General features: G+C 54.9%; 1 protein-coding gene across 1 annotated transcript in view; it reads right to left on the bottom strand.

The window, feature by feature from the left end:
* LOC134344203 (sodium/potassium-transporting ATPase subunit alpha-2) overlaps positions 1-20,939 on the bottom strand; it is a 227,687-nt gene that overhangs the window by 74,993 nt on the left and 131,755 nt on the right. The window contains exons 11-14 of the mRNA XM_063043611.1: positions 20,752-20,886; positions 18,080-18,281; positions 17,095-17,270; positions 16,874-17,010 (exon numbers count right to left, since the gene is read on the bottom strand). Coding sequence (XP_062899681.1) covers positions 16,874-17,010; positions 17,095-17,270; positions 18,080-18,281; positions 20,752-20,886 — 650 coding nt within the window. The remainder of the gene's footprint in view (positions 1-16,873; positions 17,011-17,094; positions 17,271-18,079; positions 18,282-20,751; positions 20,887-20,939) is intronic.

Raw genomic sequence — 20,939 nt, 5'->3', positions numbered from 1 at the left:
ATTTTAAGCAAGAAAACTTTTTATTTCCATCTTTTACAGTTTCAAAATAACAAAAAAGGAAAAGGGCCCGAAGCAAAAGTTTGGGCACCCTGCATGGCAGTACTTAGTAACACCCCCCTTGGTAATTATCACAGCTTGTAAACGCTTTCTGTAGCCAGCTAAGAGTCTTTCAATTCTTGTTTGGGGGATTTTTGCCCATTCTTCCTTGCAAAAGTCTTCTAGTTCTGTGAGATTCTTGGGCTGTCTTGCATGCACTGCTCTTTTGAGGTCTATCCACAAATTCTAGATGATGTTTAGGTCGGGGGACTGTGAGGGCCATGGCAAAACCTTCAGCTTGCACCTTGTGGTAGTCCATTGTGGATTTTGAGGTGTGTTTAGGATCATTATCCTGCTGTAGGAGCCATTCTCTTTTCATCTTCAGCTTTTTTACAGACAGTGTAATGACAGACAGTTTGCTTCCAGAATTTGCTGGTATCTCATAGAATTCAATCTTCCCTCTGTGAGGGGATTCTGGAGTGCCCGTATTAACTGTTTGGAGAGAGACATTTATCATTGATGGTTTGTTTGGAAAGGAGAGAGAGACAGAGTTACTTACCACTGATATGTTGCTTTTGGAAGAGGGAGAGAGACGAAGATTAACAGCTGGACTGTCACTTTAAGGCATTGGAAGTAACTTTGGATTTTTACTGAGTCTGGAGTTGGAGACAGCACCGAGCAGCTCCAAGGTTGCTGTGGTGATCGAAGGCAGTGTTATTTAATGGACACTCGATGTTATGATTTTCAGCAGATTGTTGATATTACTTCCAAGGACTTGTTGCCTGCTTGTGCTCCTTTACAGACAAAGGAAGGAGGGACTCTTTGAATGACAGGTGATACTCAGCCTGGTGAAATAAATGGAAAGTCAGATGATACAGACCTCAGACACATGATCTGGACACTGAATGAGCATTGCGGTGCCCGCAGAGAAAGTGGGTTTGGAGGATCGATCAGGCGGATCGATTCCAAATTGCTATTCCATTGGTGAAGAAGGGGATGACTGGTGGGGAGTTGTCTATGTGTCCACCCTTGCCAGGGTGATAGCTCCACCACAGAAGACCGGTCCCCCTGGTTAAAGTCACAGTCGGTGACTTGTAAAGGATTTCGGAGGACGACAAGAAGATCGACGGCATCAGCTCACCTGAAGACTCAACTCACTCTCTCTCTCTCTCTCTCTCTCTCTCTCCATCACTAGTCAACTCAATACCACGAACTGAACTGAACTGAACTTTACTCAACATCGTAAGGCTGTATCTTTTTACCCATAGGCTTAAAGAAGCTTGGCTTTCATACATATATATTCCACACTTACGTTTATATATAATCATTGCTAACCTGTTTGATTTATCTACATTTATATTACTGTATTGCATAGTTACTAATAAATATTATTAGTTGTTAGCAATATGAGACTCCAAAGTGTTTTCTATTCTTGCTGGTTTCTTTGTCCCCGTCACGGGGTAGGTGACACCTCTACCAGTAAATGTTCCCCGTGCCACTAGCTGCAACACAAGCCCAAAATATGATTGATCCTCCCCCATGCTTAACAGTTGGAGAGGTGTTCTTTTCATTAAATTCTACACCCTTTTTCCTCCAAACATACCTTTGCTCATTGTGGCCAAAAAACTCTATTCAAAAGGTTCAAAGGAACATCTAAACAAGGCTGGTCACTGGTCATGGACACCGGGCACTGATCCCCATGGAACGTCACTGGTCACGGACACCGGACACTGATCCCCGTGGAACGTCACTGGTCACGGACACCTGGCACTGATCCCCGTGGAACGTCACTGGCCACGGACACCCGGCACTGATCCCCGTGGAACGTCACTGGCCACGGACACCCGGCACTGATCCCCGTGGAACGTCACTGGTCACTGACACCGAGTCCTCCCCATGCACCTTGGGGATCTCGGCTGGAGGGTGCTGCATAAAGCGGTGCCCTGCAATAAGTTCTTCAGTCTGTACACGGATCTCCCAGCCGCGTGTCACTTCTGCGGGCTGGAGGAGACCGTGTACCACATGTACACGGAGTGTGTGAGGCTGCAGCCCCTTTTCGCGTTTTTGCGTGGGCTGCTTCTCGCCTTCTGGTTGCATTTCAGTCCCACCCTATTTATATATGGTCATCCAGTAAGGAGGGGGGCACAGAGGGATGAGGATGTCCTTGTCAACTTGCTCCTGGGGCTGGCGAAAATTGCCATCCGTGGCTCCTGGAAAAGGGTGGCAGGAGGTTCTCCCCGGGCGGACTGCCTGGCTATGTTTAGGGGGTATGTTCGTGCCCGGGTGAACATTGAAAAGGAATACGCAGAGTCCACGGCGACCGTAGAGGTGTTCCGGGACCGTTGGGCTCCGCGGGGTGTAAATGCCATCATTGATGAGGATGGCAATATATTGGTTTAAGATGTATTGTCTGTTTGTAGTGTAGTAAATATGTTAGTCACTGGGTTTGTAAATATTGTATAGCACCGACATTTGTAATAAAGAATTTTGTAAAAAAAAAAAAAAAAAAAGACACCGGGCACTGATCCCCGTGGAACGTCGCTGGTCACGGACACCGGGCACTGATCCCCGTGGAACGTCACTGGTCACGGACACCCGGCACTGATCCCCGTGGAACGTCGCTGGTCACGGACACCGGGCACTGTTTCCCGTGGAACGTCACTGGTCACGGACACCCGGCACTGATCCCCGTGGAACGTCACTGGTCACGGACACACGGCACTGATCCCCGTGGAACGTCACTGGTCACGGACACCGGGCACTGATCCCCGTGGAACGTCACTGGTCACGGACACCCGGCACTGATCCCCGTGGAACGTCACTGGTCACGGACACCGGGCACCGAACCCCGTGGAACGTCACTGGTCACGGACACCCGGCACTGATCCCCGTGGAACGTCACTGGTCACGGACACCGGGCACCGATCCCCGTGGAACGTCACTGGTCACGGACACCCGGCACTGATCCCCGTGGAACGTCACTGGTCACGGACACCGGGCACTGTTCCCCGTGGAACGTCACTGGTCACGGACACCCGGCACTGATCCCCGTGGAACGTCACTGGTCACGGACACCGGGCACTGATCCCCGTGGAACGTCGCTGGTCACGGACACCCGGCACTGATCCCCGTGGAACGTCACTGGTCACGGACACACGGCACTGATCCCCGTGGAACGTCGCTGGTCACGGACACACGGCTCTGATCCCCGTGGAACGTCACTGGTCACGGACACCGGGCACTGATCCCCGTGGAACGTCGCTGGTCACGGACACCCGGCACTGATCCCCGTGGAACGTCACTGGTCACGGACACACGGCACTGATCCCCGTGGAACGTCGCTGGTCACGGACACACGGCACTGATCCCCGTGGAACGTCACTGGTCACGGACACCGGGCACTGTTTCCCGTGGAACGTCACTGGTCACGGACACCGGGCACTGATCCCCGTGGAACGTCACTGGTCACGGACACCGGGCACTGATCCCCGTGGAACGTCACTGGTCACGGACACCCGGCACTGATCCCTGTAGAATACCGCTAGTCACAGGTACTCAGCCAGAAGCACACCCCTCTATCACAATCCTCTACACTCTATGGCAAAGCCATGTGACAGTGTAGAGGGAGTTCCACTCTATGTCTAACCCTTTTTTTAAACATAATTCTTTATTACAAATGTTGGTGCTATACAATATGTACAAAAACAGTGACTAACACATTACTTAACTACAAACAGACAATACATGTTAAACCAAAATATTACCATCTTCATCAATGATGGCATTTACATCCAATGGAGCCCAACAATCCCGGAACACCTCTACGGTCGCCGTGGACTGCGCGTGTTCCTTTTCAATGTTCACCCGAGCACGAACATACCCCCTAAACATTGCCAGGCAGTCCGCCCGGGGGGATCCTCCTGCCACCCTTTTCCAGGAGCCATGGATGGCAGTTTTCGCTAGCCCCAGGAGCAAGTTGACAAGGACATCCTCATCCCTCTGTGCCCCCCTCCTTATAAATAGGGTGGGGCTAAAATGCAACCAGGAGGCGAGATGCAGCCCACGCAAATACGTGAAAAGGGGCTGCAGCTTCACGCACTCCATGTACATGTGGTACACGGTCTCCAGCCCGCAGAAGTGACATGCGGCTGGGAGATCCGTGTACAAACTAAAGAACTTATTACAGGGCACCGCTCGATGCAGCACCCTCCACCCCAGATCCCCAAGGTGCATGGGAAGAACCCCCTCATAAAGGGACTTCCATTGGGGACCCCCCTCACCTCCAGGTGGAAAGACCGACCGCCATGGCGTGTCGGGACGGTGGACGAGGGCTAGGAAGTGGAGGGTGTGGAGCAGCAGCCCATAAAGGTACCTCCTGCTTGCATCCCTGAATGGGATTGTGGGTGTCGAGGAGAGACGGCTCAGGTTGTGTGGACTCAGCTCCCGGGTAAGGCTGCGGGGCCTGGGCCCGACAACCAGCTCAGCTTGAGTCGTTCCACACACCTGAGCCGTACCGACATCCGTTGAGGCAGGGCAAGGGTCGGCCAGGACCCCGCCCTCTGTCAGAGGAGGGGATTCCTGGCCTGAGGCAACCATGTTCCAGACTCTCAGTAGGTCCTGTTAGAAGACGGACAGACTCCGCAAAGCAGCACGGCTGACGCCTGCTGGTTGTAGCTGCATATCTTTGTGAAGACAGCAACCCCTCCGGAGGAAGAAAGTCGCCAATACGTGCCATCCGGGAGGGTGCTTGGCGTACAAGAATCTCTGCAGAGTCCTGAGGCAGAGAGCCTCTAGTCGTGTGCGTACACACACCAGCAACTGTCCGCCCTCTCCTACTGGGAGATTCAGAACCGCTGCAGAGACCCAGTCTTTCCTGTTACCCCAGAAGAAGTCCACTAATTTCCTCTGCATTCTCGCGACAAAAGGGGCAGGGGGGGCCAAGGTGACCATCCGGTACCACAACATGGAGGCCAGCAGCTGGTTTATGACCACCACCCTGCCTCGATAAGAAAGCACCCTGAGAAGGCCTGAACAGCGCCCCAGCCAGGCCATGACCTTTGTCTCCAGGTCCTGCCAGTTTGCCAGCCAGGTCTCCCCAGAAGGACTCAGGTAGACTCCCAGATAGAGAAGACGTCTGGTGCTCCACTCAAAAGCTCTCATCTCCTCCGGCAGGGAGTCCACCTGCCACTGGCCTACTAATAGACCGGAACATTTCGCCCAGTTGATTCACGCGGAGGATGCCGCCGAGAAAACATCTTGGCACTCATGCATCCTCCGCAGGTCACAGGGGTCTGTCATCATGAGGAGTACGTCATCGGCATAGGCCGAGAGAACGTCCTCCATGTCCGGTTCACGCAGAACCAGACCTGTCAGCCTTCGCCGAAGAAGGCTGAGGAATGGCTCGACACAGATCGCATACAGTTGACCAGATATGGGGCACCCCTGACGCACTCCTCTTCTGAAGGGAATGGATGCTGTCAGTGATCCGTTAATCGTAACTAGGCACTCTACGGCAGAGTACAGGAGCCGAACTCAGGCTACAAACTGTGGTCTGAGCCCAAAAGCCTGCAGAGTGCCCAGTAGGAAACTGTGGTCTACCTGGTCAAACACCTTCTCCTGGTCAAGAGAAAGAAATGCTGCTGGGGACCCAGTCTCCTGGAGCAGGTGGATCAGGTCCCATACTAAGTGGACATTGTCCTGGATGGAGCGCCCCGGGACTGTGTAAGATTGGTCAGGATGGACCACCTGTCCAATTACCGAACCAAGACGGTTGGCCATTGCCCGGGCGAAGATCTTGTAGTCCGCGCACAAGAGGGAGACCGGCCGCCAGTTCTTTAGCAGGTGGAGGTCTCCCTTCTTGGGCAGTAGGACCACAACAGCTCTCTGCTGTGAGAGGGGCATTTCTCCGGTGGCTAGGCTCTCCCCTAGGACAAACCTGTAATCATCCCCCAGGACATCCCAAAAAGCCTGATAAAACTCAACACTCAGTCCACCCAAGCCAGGGGATTTACCCCTCCGGAGTTGCCGAAGGGCAGTAGACTGCTCCTCCCGAGTCAGGGGGGTGTCCAGGCGCACTGCGTCCTCTGGGCTGACCTTAGGCAAATCCTTCCAGACCTCACTACACGCCTCCGCATTTGACGGATCAGGCGAGAATAAGGACCGATAGAATGAACGGACTTTGTTGTTAATTCCTTCAGGGTCCGTGATGGAGGAGCCATCGACAGCCAGCAACTCCACTAGCTGCTTTTGAACTCCCCGCCACCTCTCCAATGAGTAGAAGAAGGGTGAGCCACGGTCCAAATCCTGCAGCATTTGGATCCGTGACCTCACGTACGCACCTCGGGACTGCTGAAGCTGCAGGTTCCTTAGTGTGTCCTTCTTCTCCTGGTATTCCTGCCACAGCTGCTGGTCTCCAGTGGTCGGACCGAGGCAGGACTCCAGGTCAAGCAATGCTCTCTCAAGCCACTCAATCTCAGAGCCCCGCCTCTTTGTCGACCCCCTAGTATACTCCCGACATAAAAACTGGATGTGGGCGACGCCCACATCCCACCAGAGCTGTAGGGAGCAGAACTCTCTCCGCTTCTCCTTCCAGGAGACCCAGAACGCTCGGAACGAATCCCGGAATCGGCTGTCCTCCAGCAGTGGGTTGTTAAAATGCCAATACCCGGATCCCACCGGAGGGTGTAGTAGAATAAATTCCATCCACACAAGGTGATGATCCGAGCACGACACTGGCCGCATGGAGGACGCCGACACACGGGAGACGTAGGCCCGAGAGATGTACAGATGGTCTATCCTGGAACCTCCCTCTCTAGATCTTCTCGAGAAGGCGCTGGAGTCGGCGTGAAGGTTCCGCCAGCTGTCCACCAAGTCAAAGGAGCCGATTAGCTCCTTTAACTTTTTTGCTGATGCTGGGTTGCGTTGGAGGCCCGAGAGGTCCTCCATCTCGAGGGTACAATTGAAGTCTCCCCCGAGGATGACGCAGTCCCCAGGATCGATGGCGCTCAGCAGAGTGGACAGCTGACAGAATAGGCGCGTCTGCATCACACCGCACCTGGGAGCGTACACATTGATAAAATGCAATGGTACACCATCCAGGCGCACAGCCAGGTGGAGCAGATGGCCGGGCACAACGTCTTGGACTCTTACGATTTCTGGCTGGAAGGTTGGAGCCAACAAGGTCGTCACCCCACTAGAGTTGGAGCTGAGGTGGCTCACGTAGACCCCGCTCTGCCACTCCAGGAGCCAAGCCGACTCGTCCCCAGGGATGGTACGGGTTTCCTGCAGGAAACTCACTGCATACCGCCCATTCCTGAGGACTGAGAGATTGTTATGCCTGTGAAGAGGATCCCTGCTGCCGTATACATTTAGACTAGCTATGGTAAGCTTCATGTCGGGAGTACACTAGGCCTCAGCAGCTGTGCCCATTCCGGTGAGAGCGGAGGCGCCCTCTACCACACTGTCCCGAAAGAAAGCAAGGATACCTTTTGCTTTCCGGGCTCGAGTGGTACCAACGCTACCCTGTGACCCACCATCCCCTGAAGGAGCGAGGCTGCTTCTCCCTCTGGTGTCCCTTACCAGGTCATCCAGGAAAGATTTTAGTCACCGTCTGTCGTTCCCTGACACCGCATTCCTCTTCCTCTTCCCCTTTCCCTTCCGTCTGAGGATGACTCTCAGGGACCTCACCAGCCTCGGCACGCTGGGCCAGCGAAGCGAGGCTAGTTGAGGCCGGTGCTTGGCACCCTCAGAGGTGAGAATGAAATGCTTAATTTCCTCTACAGGTATCAATGGGGATTTCTCAGGAGGGGTGAGGATGTCCATTGTCTCACTATTGAAGGAGTCCCCCTCCAACCCGTCACTGCAGATAGATTCCCCATCGTCTTCCCTGCATGTTCCAACAGATGGCCGCGCTTGTGACCCACACTGCGCAGTGGGTACCTCACTCATACCTGCCCGCTCCACCGTCGCATCAGTCTCAACCACATTTGCGACAGTGGAGGGACAATCCCCAGGGACTCCCTGCAAGCCATTTATTGATGGGGTCGACGTGCATAGAATATCAACCTCCCCAGGGGGCAGGTATGAAGGGGAACCCGGCACCTTTGGTCCAAGGGATTCACAAGCAGCCTGGTGCTGAGTATGAGAGTACTTTGTCTCGTCTCCTCTTACACTATTCGATACACTTGCCTCCAGGGAGGTGCTTACTACTATGTCCTGGGTGGAGGGCTTCCGGGCTGTCTCATTTGTGCAAACAGGGCTATCACAAGCTTTCTGCACAACCACACCAGCTACCCCAGGACTGGTGGCAACATCTGGGGACTCAGGTTTCGAACTAACATCTGCCCGGATTCCCACCCCTTCCTGGGACTCCCCCGCATCTACATCCCCTGCCCCCTTGCGGGAACATTCCCTTCTCCTCTGCACGCCTGAGGAGCACACAGGTGCAGGATTCACCGATGGGGCGGTGCTCTCTGTTTCCATCACCCCATCTGCTTGCGCACCTCCCCGAGCCCCACGCTCCACTTCAGGGCAAATGGGCGTGAGCTCTGCGGCCTCAGAGGCCGACTTCTTAGGGTGTTTGGATTTCTTCTTTGCCTTCTTACTCCGCACAGACTCCACTCCGTCCCCCACCTGAACCACAGGGAGAGGAGCAGGGACCGACCCAACCGTAGGAGTAGGGACAGGGGTAGGGGCAGGGTGAGGGGCCGGGGCAGGGGCAGAATCAGGTGCAGGCACAGGTGCACGCGCAGGAGTAGGATCAGGGGCAGAGGTGGCTGGAGCACTGGTGCCTGAAGTGGGCTCCCTCGGGTTCTGGGTGGTAGAACAGTCCCTCCGAAAGTGCCCCACCTCCCTGCATGCATGGCACCGTGGGCGCTCAGAGCTCCAGTACACCTGATAATCTACCCCCTCGTGCGGGACAGTAAACCAGCCCTCAACGTCGTCCTCCCTTTCCAGCTGCATGAATACCTGACGCTGGAAAGAGATTACGGTGCGGGGGGTGCGTCTGTGTCGGATGGCAGTTTTCTCCGACGTTACTGGTCCCAAATGGGCTAGTGGGGGAAGTAGGTCCTCGTTGGGGATGAAAGGCTTAACGTGACCAAGGACGATACGTTGTGTGGGGGCTGTCACCAGCTCCATCGGTAAAAAGATGTTTTCTACCATGACCTCCCTGCTTAGAGCCTGGTGCACTAACTCTTCATTCGCCAGATACAATACTGCCTTTCTCGGTGGCCAAAATACCACCTTTCCCCACCAGGTCCTCCATAGCCTCTGCACACTTTTCTAGTGTCATTCCAGGGCGCAAAATACATTGCACCCCGTGTTCCACCTTCACCGACCGAAACAGGGTGTTGTCCGAGGCCGGGGAGGCAGCCGCCTTTGCATAGCTCTCCGAAGGCCCGCGACTCCCTGGAGACCGGTCCGGCATGCTGGCGCTATTTCCCGTCCGAGAATCTTACAGCGGTACCGGTTAGAAGTCCTGGAGCGAGTCGAATAACTGGCCGGGAAAGTTTGCAGTCGACAGTACCTTGCTGGCTCGGCGCCAGAAATTCCAGCGCCAGGAAAGGCTCCGTCGGACCTGCAGAAACCCAGGCTGGGAGAGGTCAAGACATCCCTTCAGATGCTCCAGCTCCTACACCGAACGAGAATCACAACGATAAAGGAGGAGGAATGTTGCCCCGATGTTAGTGGGGGAACGACGGCGTTTGTCTCCGGTTTTTGGAGTGAACCGACTTCCTGGCAAGTTGCCAGCAGCTGCAGCTGGGAGCTACGCAGTTAGCAGCCGCCAACAAACCCAGTCCAAACTGGCAGGAAAACTCCAAATGAAACTTCCACACCAGCGCCGTCACTCACTCAGTTGTCCAAGAGATTTTTAGAGCCACCTCCAAAGTATTCCACGAACTTTATCCAGTAGTTTTCCCTCGATTTCTCCCAGCTCAATCAGCACAGCTCCAATCTGTGTCTAACCCCTGGGAGTGTGTGATGGGACAGTGTAGAGGGAGTTTCACGATGAGTCTGACCCTTTTTTTTACAGAATTCTTTATTACAAATGTCGGTGCTATACAATATTTACAAAACCAGTGACTAAACACATTTACTGCACTCCAAACAGACCCAATACATGTTAAACCAATATATTACCATCCTCATCAATGATGGCATTTACACCCCGCGGAGCCCAACGGTCCTGGAACACCTCTACGGTCGCCGTGGACTGTGCGTATTCCTTTTCAATGTTCACCCGGGCACGAACATACCCCCTAAACATAGCCAAGCAGTCCGCCCAGGGAGAACCTCCTGCCACCCTTTTCAAGGAGCCACGGATGGCAATTTTCGCCAGCCCCAGGAGCAAGTTGACAAGGACATCCTCATCCCTCTGTGCCCCCCTCCTTACTGGATGACCATATATGAATAGGGTGGGACTGAAATGCAACCAGAAGGCGAGACGCAGCCCACGCAAATACGCGAAAAGGGGCTGCAGTCTCACACACTCCATGTACAAGTGACATGCGGCTGGGAGATCCGTGTACAAACTAAAGAACTTATTACAGGGCACCACTCTATGCAGCACCCTCCACCCCAGATCCCCAAGGTGCATGGGAAGAACCCCTCGTAAAGGGACTTCCATTGGGGACCCCCCTCACCTCCAGGTGGAAAGACCGACCGCCATGGCGTGTCGGGACGGTGGACGAGGGCTAGGAAGTGGAGGGTGTGGAGCAGCAGCCCATAAAGGTACCTCCTGCTTGCATCCCTGAATGGGATTGTGGGTGTCGAGGAGAGACGGCTCAGGTTGTGTGGACTCAGCTCCCGGGTAAGGCTGTGGGGCCTGGGCCCAACGAGCAGCTCAGCTTCAGTCGATCCACACACCTGAGCCGCACCGACATCTGTTGAGGCAGGGCAAGGGTCGGCCAGGACCCTGCCCTCTGCCAGAGGAGGGGATTCCTGGCCTGAGGCAACCATGTTCCAGACTCTCAGTAGGTCCTGTTAGAAGATGGACAGACTCCGCAAAGCAGCACGGCTGATGCCTGCTGGTTGTAGCTGCATATCTTTGTGAAGACAGCAACCCCTCCGGAGGAAGAAAGTCGCCAATACGTGCCATCCGGGAGGGTGCTCGGCGTACAGGAATCTCTGCAGAGTCCTGAGGCGGAGAGCCGCCAGCCGTGTGCGTACACACACCAGCGACTGTCCGCCTTCTCCTACTGGGAGACTCAGAACCGCTGCAGAGACCCAGTGTTTCCTGTTACCCCAGAAGAAGTCCACTAGCTTCCTCTGCATTCTCGCGACAAAAGGGGCAGGGGGGGCCAAGGTGACCATCCGGTACCACAACATGGAGGCCAGCAGCTGGTTTATGACCACCACCCTGCCTCGATAGGAAAGCACCCTGAGAAGGCCTGAACAGCGCCCTAGCCGGGCCATGACCTTTGTCTCCAGGTCCTGCCAGTTCGCCAGCCAGGTCTCCCCAGAAGGACTCAGGTAGACTCCCAGATAGAGAAGACGTCTGGTGCTCCACTCAAAAGCTCTCATCTCCTCCGGCAGGGAGTCCACCTGCCACTGGTCTACTAATAGTCTGGAACATTTCGCCCAGTTGATTCACGCGGAGGATGCCGCCGAGAAAACATCTTGGCACTTGCAGATCCTCCGCAGGTCACAGGGGTCTGTCATCATGAGGAGTACGTCATCGGCGTAGGCCGAGAGGATGACCTCCATGTCCGGTTCGCGCAGAACCAGACCTGTCAGCCTTCGCCGAAGAAGGCTGAGGAATGGCTCGACACAGATCGCATACAGTTGACCAGACATGGGGCACCCCTGACATACTCCTCTTCTGAAGGGAATGGGCGCGGTCAGTGATCCATTGATCTTAACAAGGCACTCTGCGGCAGAGTATAGGAGCCGAACTTGGGCCACAAAGTGTGGTCCGAGCCCAAAAGCCTGCAGAGTGCCCAGCAGGAAACTGTGGTCTACCTGGTCAAACACCTTCTCCTGGTCAAGAGAAAGAAACGCTGCTGGGGACCCAGTCTCCTGGAGCAGGTGGATCAGGTCCCATACTAAGTGGACATTGTCCTGGATGGAGCGGCCCGGGACTGTGTAAGATTGGTCAGGACCAATCACCTGTCCAATTACCGAACCCAGACGGTTGGCCATTGTCCGGGCAAAGATCTTGTAGTCCGCGCACAAGAGGGAGACCGGCCGCCAGTTCTTTAGCAGGTGGAGGTCCCCCTTCTTGGGCAGTAGGACCACAACAGCTCTCTGCTGTGAGAGGGGCATTTCTCCGGTGGCTAGGCTCTCCCCTAGGACAAGGTTGTCATCATCCCCCAGGACGTCCCAAAAAGCCTGATAAAACTCAACGCTCAGTCCACCCAAGCCAGGGGACTTACCCCTCCGGAGTTGCCGAAGGGCAGTGGACAGCTCCTCCTGAGTCAGGGGGGCATCCAGATGCACTGTGTCCTCTGGGCTGACCTTAGGCAAATCCTTCCAGACCTCATTACACGCCTCCGCATTTGACGGATCAGACGAGAATAAGGACTGATAGAATGAACGGACTTCGTTGTTAATTTCTTCAGGGTCCGTGATGTAGGAGCCATCGGCAGCCAGCAACTCCACTAGCTGCTTTTGAACTCCCCGCCACCTCTCCAACGAGTAGAAGAAGGGTGAGCCACGGTCCAAATCCTGCAGCATTTGGATCCGTGACCTCACGTACGCACCTCGGGACTGCTGAAGCTGCAGGTTCCTTAGTGTGTCCTTCTTCTCCTGGTATTCCTGCCACAGCTGCTGGTCTCCAGCGGTCGGACCGAGGCAGGACTCCAGGTCAAGCAATGCTCTCTCAAGCCACTCAATCTCAGAGCCCCGCCTCTTTGTCGACCCCCTAGTATACTCCCGACATAAAAACCGGATGTGGGCGACGCCCACATCCCACCAGAGCTGTAGGGAGCAGAACTCTCTCCGCTTCTCCTTCCAGGAGACCCAGAACGCTCGGAACGAATCCCGGAATCGGCTGTCCTCCAGCAGTCGGTTGTTAAAACGCCAATACCCGGATCCCACCGGAGGGTGTAGTAGAATAAATTCCATCCACACAAGGTGATGATCCGAGCACGACACTGGCCGAATGGAGGACGCCGACACACGGGAGACGTAGGCCCGAGAGATGTACAGATGGTCTATCCTGGAACCTCCCTCTCTAGACCTTCTCGAGAAGGCGCTAGAGTCGGGGTGAAGATTCTGCCAGCTGTCCACCAAGTCAAAGGAGCCGACTAGCTCCTTTAACTTTTTTGCTGATGCTGGGTCGCGTTGGAGGCCCGAGCGGTCCTCCATCTCGAGGGTACAATTGAAATCTCCCCCGAGGATGACGCAGTCCCCAGGATCGATGGAGCTCAGCAGGGTGGACAGCTGACAGAATAGGCGCGTCTGCATCACACCGCGCCTGGGAGCGTACACATTGATAAAATGCAATGGTACACCATCCAGGCGCACAGCCAGGTGGAGCAGATGGCCGGGCACAACGTCTTGGACTCTTTCAATTACTGGCTGGAAGGTTGGGGCCAACAGGATCGCCACCCCGCTAGAAATGGAGCTGAGGTGGCTCATGTAGACCCCGCCCTGCCACTCCAGGAGCCAAGCCGACTCGTCCCCAGGGATGGTACGGGTTTCCTGCAGGAAACTCACTGCATACCGCCCATTCCTGAGGACTGAGAGATTGTTATGCCTGTGAAGAGGATCCCTGCTGCCGTATACATTTAGACTAGCTATGGTAAGCTTCATGTCGGGAGTACACTAGGCCTCAGCAGCTGTGCCCATTCCGGTGAGAGCGGAGGCGCCCTCTACCACACTGTCCCGAAAGAAAGCAAGGATACCTTTTGCTTTCCGGGCTCGAGTGGTACCAACGCTACCCTGTGACCCACCATCCCCTGAAGGAGCGAGGCTGCTTCTCCCTCTGGTGTCCCTTACCAGGTCATCCAGGAAAGATTTTAGTCGCCGTCTGTCGTTCCCCGACACCGCATTCCTCTTCCTCTTCCCCTTTCCCTTCCGTCTGAGGATGACTCTCAGGGACCTCACCAGCCTCGGCACGCTGGGCCAGCGAAGCGAGGCTAGTTGAGGCCGGTGCTTGGCACCCTCAGAGGTGAGAATGAAATGCTTAATTTCCTCTACAGGTATCAATGGGGATTTCTCAGGAGGGGTGAGGATGTCCATTGTCTCACTATTGAAGGAGTCCCCCTCCAACCCGTCACTGCAGATAGATTCCCCATCGTCTTCCCTGCATGTTCCAACAGATGGCCGCGCTTGTGACCCACACTGCGCAGTGGGTACCTCACTCATACCTGCCCGCTCCACCGTCGCATCAGTCTCAACCACATTTGCGACAGTGGAGGGACAATCCCCAGGGACTCCCTGCAAGCCATTTATTGCTGGGGTCGACGTGCATAGAATATCAACCTCCCCGGGGGGCAGGTATGAAGGGGAACCCGGCACCTTTGGTCCAAGGGATTCACAAGCAGCCTGGTGCTGAGTATGAGAGTACTTTGTCTCGTCTCCTCTTACACTATTCGATACACTTGCCTCCAGGGAGGTGCTTACTACTATGTCCTGGGTGGAGGGCTTCCGGGCTGTCTCATTTGTGCAAACAGGGCTATCACAAGCTTTCTGCACAACCACACCAGCTACCCAGGACTGGTGGCAACATCTGGGGACTCAGGTTTCGAACTAACATCCGCCCGGATTCCCACCCCTTCCTGGGACTCCCCCGCATCTACATCCCCTGCCCCCTTGCGGGAACATTCCCTTCTCCTCTGCACGCCTGAGGAGCACACAGGTGCAGGATTCACCGATGGGGCGGTGCTCTCTGTTTCCATCACCCCATCTGCTTGCGCACCTCCCCGAGCCCCACGCTCCACTTCAGGGCAAATGGGCGTGAGCTCTGCGGCCTCAGAGGCCGACTTCTTAGGGTGTTTGGATTTCTTCTTTGCCTTCTTACTCCGCACAGACTCCACTCCGTCCCCCACCTGAACCACAGGGAGAGGAGCAGGGACCGACCCAACCGTAGGAGTAGGGACAGGGGTAGGGGCAGGATGAGGGGCCGGGGCAGGATCAGGGGTAGGGGCAGGGTGAGGGGCCGGGGCAGGGGCAGAATCAGGTGCAGGCACAGGTGCACGCGCAGGAGTAGGAACAGGGGCAGAGGTGGCTGGAGCACTGGTGCCTGAAGTGGGCTCCCTCGGGTTCTGGGTGGTAGAACAGTCCCTCCGAAAGTGCCCCACCTCCCTGCATGCATGGCACCGTGGGCGCTCGGAGCTCCAGTACACCTGATAATCTACTCCCTCGTGCCGGACAGTAAACCGGCCCTCAACATCGTCCTCCCTTTCCAGCTGCATGAATACCTGAGGCCGGAAAGAGATTACAGTGCGGAGGGTGCGTCTCTTAAATTTGTGTCGGATGGCAGTGATCTCCGACCTTACTTGCCCTAAACGGGCCAGTGGGGGAAGCAGGTCCTCATTCAGAATGAAAAGCTTAACATGCCCAAGCACGATACGTTGTGTGGGGGCCGTCACCAGCTCCATAGGTAAAAAGATGTTGTCTACCGTGACTTCCCTGCTTAGGGCCCGGTGCACTAGCTCTTCATTCGCCAGATAGAACACCGCCTTTCCAAACTCCTTTTCGGTGGCCAGAATACCACCTTTCCCCACAAGGTCCTCCATTGCCTCCGCACACTTTTCTAGTGTCATTCCAGGGTGCAAAATACATTGCACCCCGCGTTCCACCTTCACCGACCGAAGCAGGGCGTTGTCCGAGGCCGGGGAGGCAGCTGCCCTTGCGTAACTCCCCGCAGGCCCGCGACTCCCTGGAGACCGATCCGGCATGCTGGCGCTGTTTCCAGTCTGCGAATTTTACAGCGGTGTCGATTAGAAGTCCTGGAGCGAATCGAGTAACTGGCCGGGAAAGTTTGCAGTCGACAGTTCGTCGCTGGCTCGGTGCCAGGAAAGGCTCCGTCGGACTTGCAGAAACCCAGGCTGGGAGAGGTCGAAACGTCCTTTCAGATGCTCCGGCTCCGACACCGGACGAAAATCAGGGAGATAAAGGAGGAGGAACGTTGCCCCGATATCAATGGGGGGGAACGACGGCATTTGCCTCCGGTTTTGGAGTGAACCGGCTTCCTGGCGAGTTGCCAGCGGCCGCAGCTGGGAGCTACGCAGTTAGCAGCCGCCAACAAACCCAGCCCAAACCGGCAGTAAAACTCCACACCGAGCTTCCACACCAGCGCCGTCACTCATTCAGTCGTCCAAGAGACTTTTAGTGCCACTTCCAAAGTATTCCACGAACTTTATCCAGTAGTTTTGACTCGATTTCTCCCAGCTCAGTCAGCACAGCTCCAATCTGTGTCTGACCCTGGGAGTGTGTGATGGGACAGTGTAGAGGGAGTTTCACTCTGTGTCTAACCCCTGGGAGTGTGTGATGGGACTGTGTCGAGGGAGTTTCACGATGAGTCTGACCCTGGGAGAGTGTGACGGGACAGTGTAGAGGGAATTACACTATGAGTCTGACCCTGGGAGAGTGTGATGGGACAGTGTGGAGGGAGTTTCACTCTATGTCTAACCCTGGGAGAGTGTGATGGGACAGTGTAGAGGGAGCTTCACTCTGTGTCTAACCCGTGGGAGTGTGTGATGGGACAGTGTGGAGGGAGTTTCACTCTGTGTCTAAACCTGGGAGAGTGTGATGGGACAGTGTAGAGGGAGTTTCACTCTGTGTCTGACCCTGGGAGAGTGTGATGGGACAGTGAAGAGGGAGTTTCACTCTGTCGAACTGCTAGGAGTGTGTGATGGGACAGTGACACGGGGGATTTTCTCTGCCTTACCTTGGGTTAACCTGACTAATTGGGATGTTCAGTCTCTGAGCAATATCTTCCATCGTCTCATTCCCCTCGGAAATTATCCCAACGCCCTTGGCAATAGCCTTGGCGGTGATGGGGTGATCCCCCGTGACCATGATGACCTGTGGAGAGAGGCAGGCAGACGGTGGGTTGGTGGGCTTGCCCTGGGCGCAGGGAAGGATACAGAGGGTGTTTTGGGGTCTCACCTTGATCCCAGCACTCCTGCATTTGCCCACGGCATCAGGGACCGCGGCTCGTGGAGGGTCAATCATTGACATCAGTCCCACAAAGCACAGGTTTTCCGTCGGAAAATTCATCTCATCTGCGTCAAAGGGAAAGCCAATAGGGAATGGTTCGGGGGAGAGGCTGAGGTGACAGAAGCCTGGAAGGAGGGAGAAGCACAGGTAAATCACTGAAGAAACTCCGCAGATGAGCTAGCGTCTATGGAGGGGAATAAATAGTCAACGTTTCGGGGCGAGACCCTTCTCCAGGACTGGAAAAAGCCAATATCGGAAGGTGGGGGAGGGGAAGGAGGACGTGTTGGAAGGTGATCGGTGAATCTAGGCAGAGGGGAGGGTGAGTGTTGATCAAATAGGAAGCAGGGAGGGGATAGGTGGGAAAGCTGAAGGTCTGAAAGAAGAAGGAATCTCATAGGAGAGGAGACGGATCATGGGAGAAAGGGAAGGAGGAGGGACACCAGTGGGAGATGATGAGGGGCAGATGAGGAGAAGGAAAGGGGTGAGGGGGAGCCAGAATAGGGAATGGAAGAAGAGAGAGGAGGGAGGAGTTAAATGGCGGGGGGGACAAGGAGGGTGCAGGTCAGGAAAGAGGAAGGGAGCAGGAGAGTATGCAAGCCAGATTCCCCATCAGAGACATGCACAGCAAGATCCCAGTAATCCAACATACCTCCCCTGATACAACACATCCCTCTCCCCACTACACACAATGCACAGGAAGATCCCAGAGATCCCTTCACTAATGGGTACAACAAGATCCCAAACCGTATCTTTCCTCCCACCCTCGTTCACAGCAACAACCCAGGTACTTTCCCCAGTTCGCCCTCGAAGTGCAGTGGAAGATCCCAGTGCCTCTTCCCTCCTCTGCCCTCATCCCTCATCTCCCTCCTGACAGTCAGCCTGATCACACACCCATAGGCAAAGCAGTGGTGGTGCAGTGGAAGGTGGTACTCACCCAGGACGCGCTCCCCGAGACCACCCAGCTCAAGGTAGGCATTTTGGAAGGCTTCACGCATCTCCTGGTCCAGGGGCACCTCCTGGCCGTGCATCAGGATGGTGGAGCAGCGGTCAAGGATCCGTTCTGGGGCTCCCTTCATCACCAGCAGGTGATGGGGATCGGCTGAGCCCTCGCCGGCCTCCATCTTGTGGATGGAGAGCTGAAGGGTGGGTGGGGGGAAGGAGAGATGAGGAGGGAGGTGAGGATGGTAGTGACATGGACTCACAAACAGCTCCCTCCCACCCAATGGTCCGCTCAATTTCCCTGCCCACCCACATTGAATGGGTTAATGGTTGAGGAGCGTTTGACGGCTCTGGGCCTGTGCTTGCTGGAGTTTGGAAGAAATTGGAGAAATCTCATCGAAAAATATCAAATATTGAAAGGCTGAGACAGAGTGGATGTGGAGAGGATGTTTCCTATAGTGGGGGAGTCTAGGACCAGAGGACACAGACAGAGTGGATGTAGAGGGGATGTTTCCTATAGTGGGAACAACAGGAATTCTGCAGATGCTGGAAATTCAAGCAACACACATAAAAGTTGCTGGTGGCCAGGACGCAGCAGGCCAGGCAGCATCTCTAGGAAGAGGTGCAGTGGACGTTTCAGGCCGAGACCCTTCTTTTATGTGTGTTCCTATAGTGGGGAGTCTGGGACCAGAGGACACAGATAGAGTGGATGTGGAGAGGATGTTACCTATAGTGGGGGAGTCTGGGACCAGAGGACACAGATAGAGTGGATGTGGAGAGGATGTTTCCTATAGTGGGGGAGTCTAGGACCAGAGGACACAGATAGAGTGGATGTGGAGAGGATGTTTCCTATAGTGGGGGAGTCTGGGACCAGAGGACACAGATAGAGTGGATGTGGAGAGGGTGTTTCCCGTAGTGGGGGAGTCTAGGACCAGAGGACACAGATAGAGTGGATATGGAGAGAGTTGTTTCCTGTAGTGGGGGAGTCTAGGACCAGAGGTCACAGATAGAGTGGATGTGGAGAAGATATTTCCTATAGTGGGGGAGTCTAGGACCAGAGGACACAGACAGAGTGGATGTAGAGGGGATGTTTCCTATAGTGGGAACAACAGGAATTCTGCAGATGCTGGAAATTCAAGCAACACACATAAAAGTTGCTGGTGGCCAGGACGCAGCAGGCCAGGCAGCATCTCTAGGAAGAGGTGCAGTGGACGTTTCAGGCCGAGACCCTTCTTTTATGTGTGTTCCTATAGTGGGGAGTCTAGGACCAGAGGACACAGACAGAGTAGATGTGGAGAGGATGTTTCCCATAGTGGGGGGAGTCTGGGACCAGAGGACACAGACAGAGCGGATGTGGAGAGGATGTTACCTAAAGTGGGGGAGTCTGGGACCAGAGGACACAGATAGAGTGGATGTGGAGAGGATGTTTCCTATAGTGGGGGAGTCTGGGACCAGAGGACACAGATAGAGTGGATGTGGAGAGGGTGTTTCCCGTAGTGGGGGAGTCTAGGACCAGAGGACACAGACAGAGTGGATGTGGAGAGGATGTTTCCTATAGTGGGGGAGTCTAGGACCAGAGGACACAGACAGAGTGGATGTAGAGGGGATGTTTCCTATAGTGGGAACAACAGGAATTCTGCAGATGCTGGAAATTCAAGCAACACACATAAAAGTTGCTGGTGGCCAGGACGCAGCAGGCCAGACAGCATCTCTAGGAAGAGGTGCAGTGGACGTTTCAGGCCGAGACCCTTCTTTTATGTGTGTTCCTATAGTGGGGAGTCTAGGACCAGAGGACACAGACAGAGTGGATGTGGAGAGGATGTTTCCCGTAGTGGGGGAGTCTGGGACCAGAGGACACAGACAGAGCGGATGTGGAGAGGATGTTACCTAAAGTGGGGGAGTCTGGGACCAGAGGACACAGTTAGAGTGGATGTGGAGAGGATGTTTCCTATAGTGGGGGAGTCTAGGACCAGAGGACACAGACAGAGTGGATGTGGAGAGGATGTTTCCCGTAGTGGGGGAGTCTGGGACCAGAGGTCACAGATAGAGTGGATGTGGAGAAGATATTTCCTATAGTGGGGAGTCTAGGACCAGTGGACAAAGATAGAGTGGATGTGGAGAGCAACCAGCAACTTGATGTGTGTTGCTTGAATTTCCAGCATCTGCAGAATTCGTAGTGTTTGTGTGGATATGGAAATGATGTTTCCTGTTGTGGAGGAGTCTACGACCAGACGACACAATCTCAGACTGGAGGGATATCCATTTAGAACAGAGATGAAAAGAAATTTCTTTAGCCAGAGGGCAGTGAATCTATGAAATTCATTCACACGCAGTTGTGGAGGCCAAGTCATTGGATACATTTGAAGCAGAGGTTGACAGGTTATTGATTAGACAAGAGTGTTAAGGGTTACGGGGAAAAGGTAGCAGGTTAGAGTTGAGAAGGATAGTAAATCAGCCATGATGGAATGGTGGAGCAGACTCGATCGGCTGAGCAGCCCTCATGCTGCTCCTGTGCCTTATGGTCACTTTGTCCCCAGCCCAGCTGTCCACTCTACTCCTCCCCCGTCTACCACACTCCCCTCACCCCACGCCAAGAGCCAAGGTCCTGGCTCTCCCTGCGGGAGGGGAGCAGGTCCTATTTCCGCGATGACAGGCAGCGGCTCCTACCTGGTACTTGTTGGTGGAGTTGAAGGGGATCTCGGTCACCTTCGGGCTCCGCTTACGCATCTCCCGCACGGAGCCGCAGGACAGCTCGATGCATTTCAGCAGTGCTGACTCCGATGCATCCCCGGCCGTCTCACGCTGCAGGGAAGAGGGGCAATAGGAGCTTACCGGCCTGCAAAGCCTCTCCTCCA

The sequence above is a fragment of the Mobula hypostoma genome, chromosome 3 (genome assembly GCF_963921235.1).
Source record: "Mobula hypostoma chromosome 3, sMobHyp1.1, whole genome shotgun sequence".
NCBI classification, from domain to species: domain Eukaryota; kingdom Metazoa; phylum Chordata; class Chondrichthyes; order Myliobatiformes; family Myliobatidae; genus Mobula; species Mobula hypostoma.
This window is presented reverse-complemented; position numbering and strand designations above follow the sequence as displayed.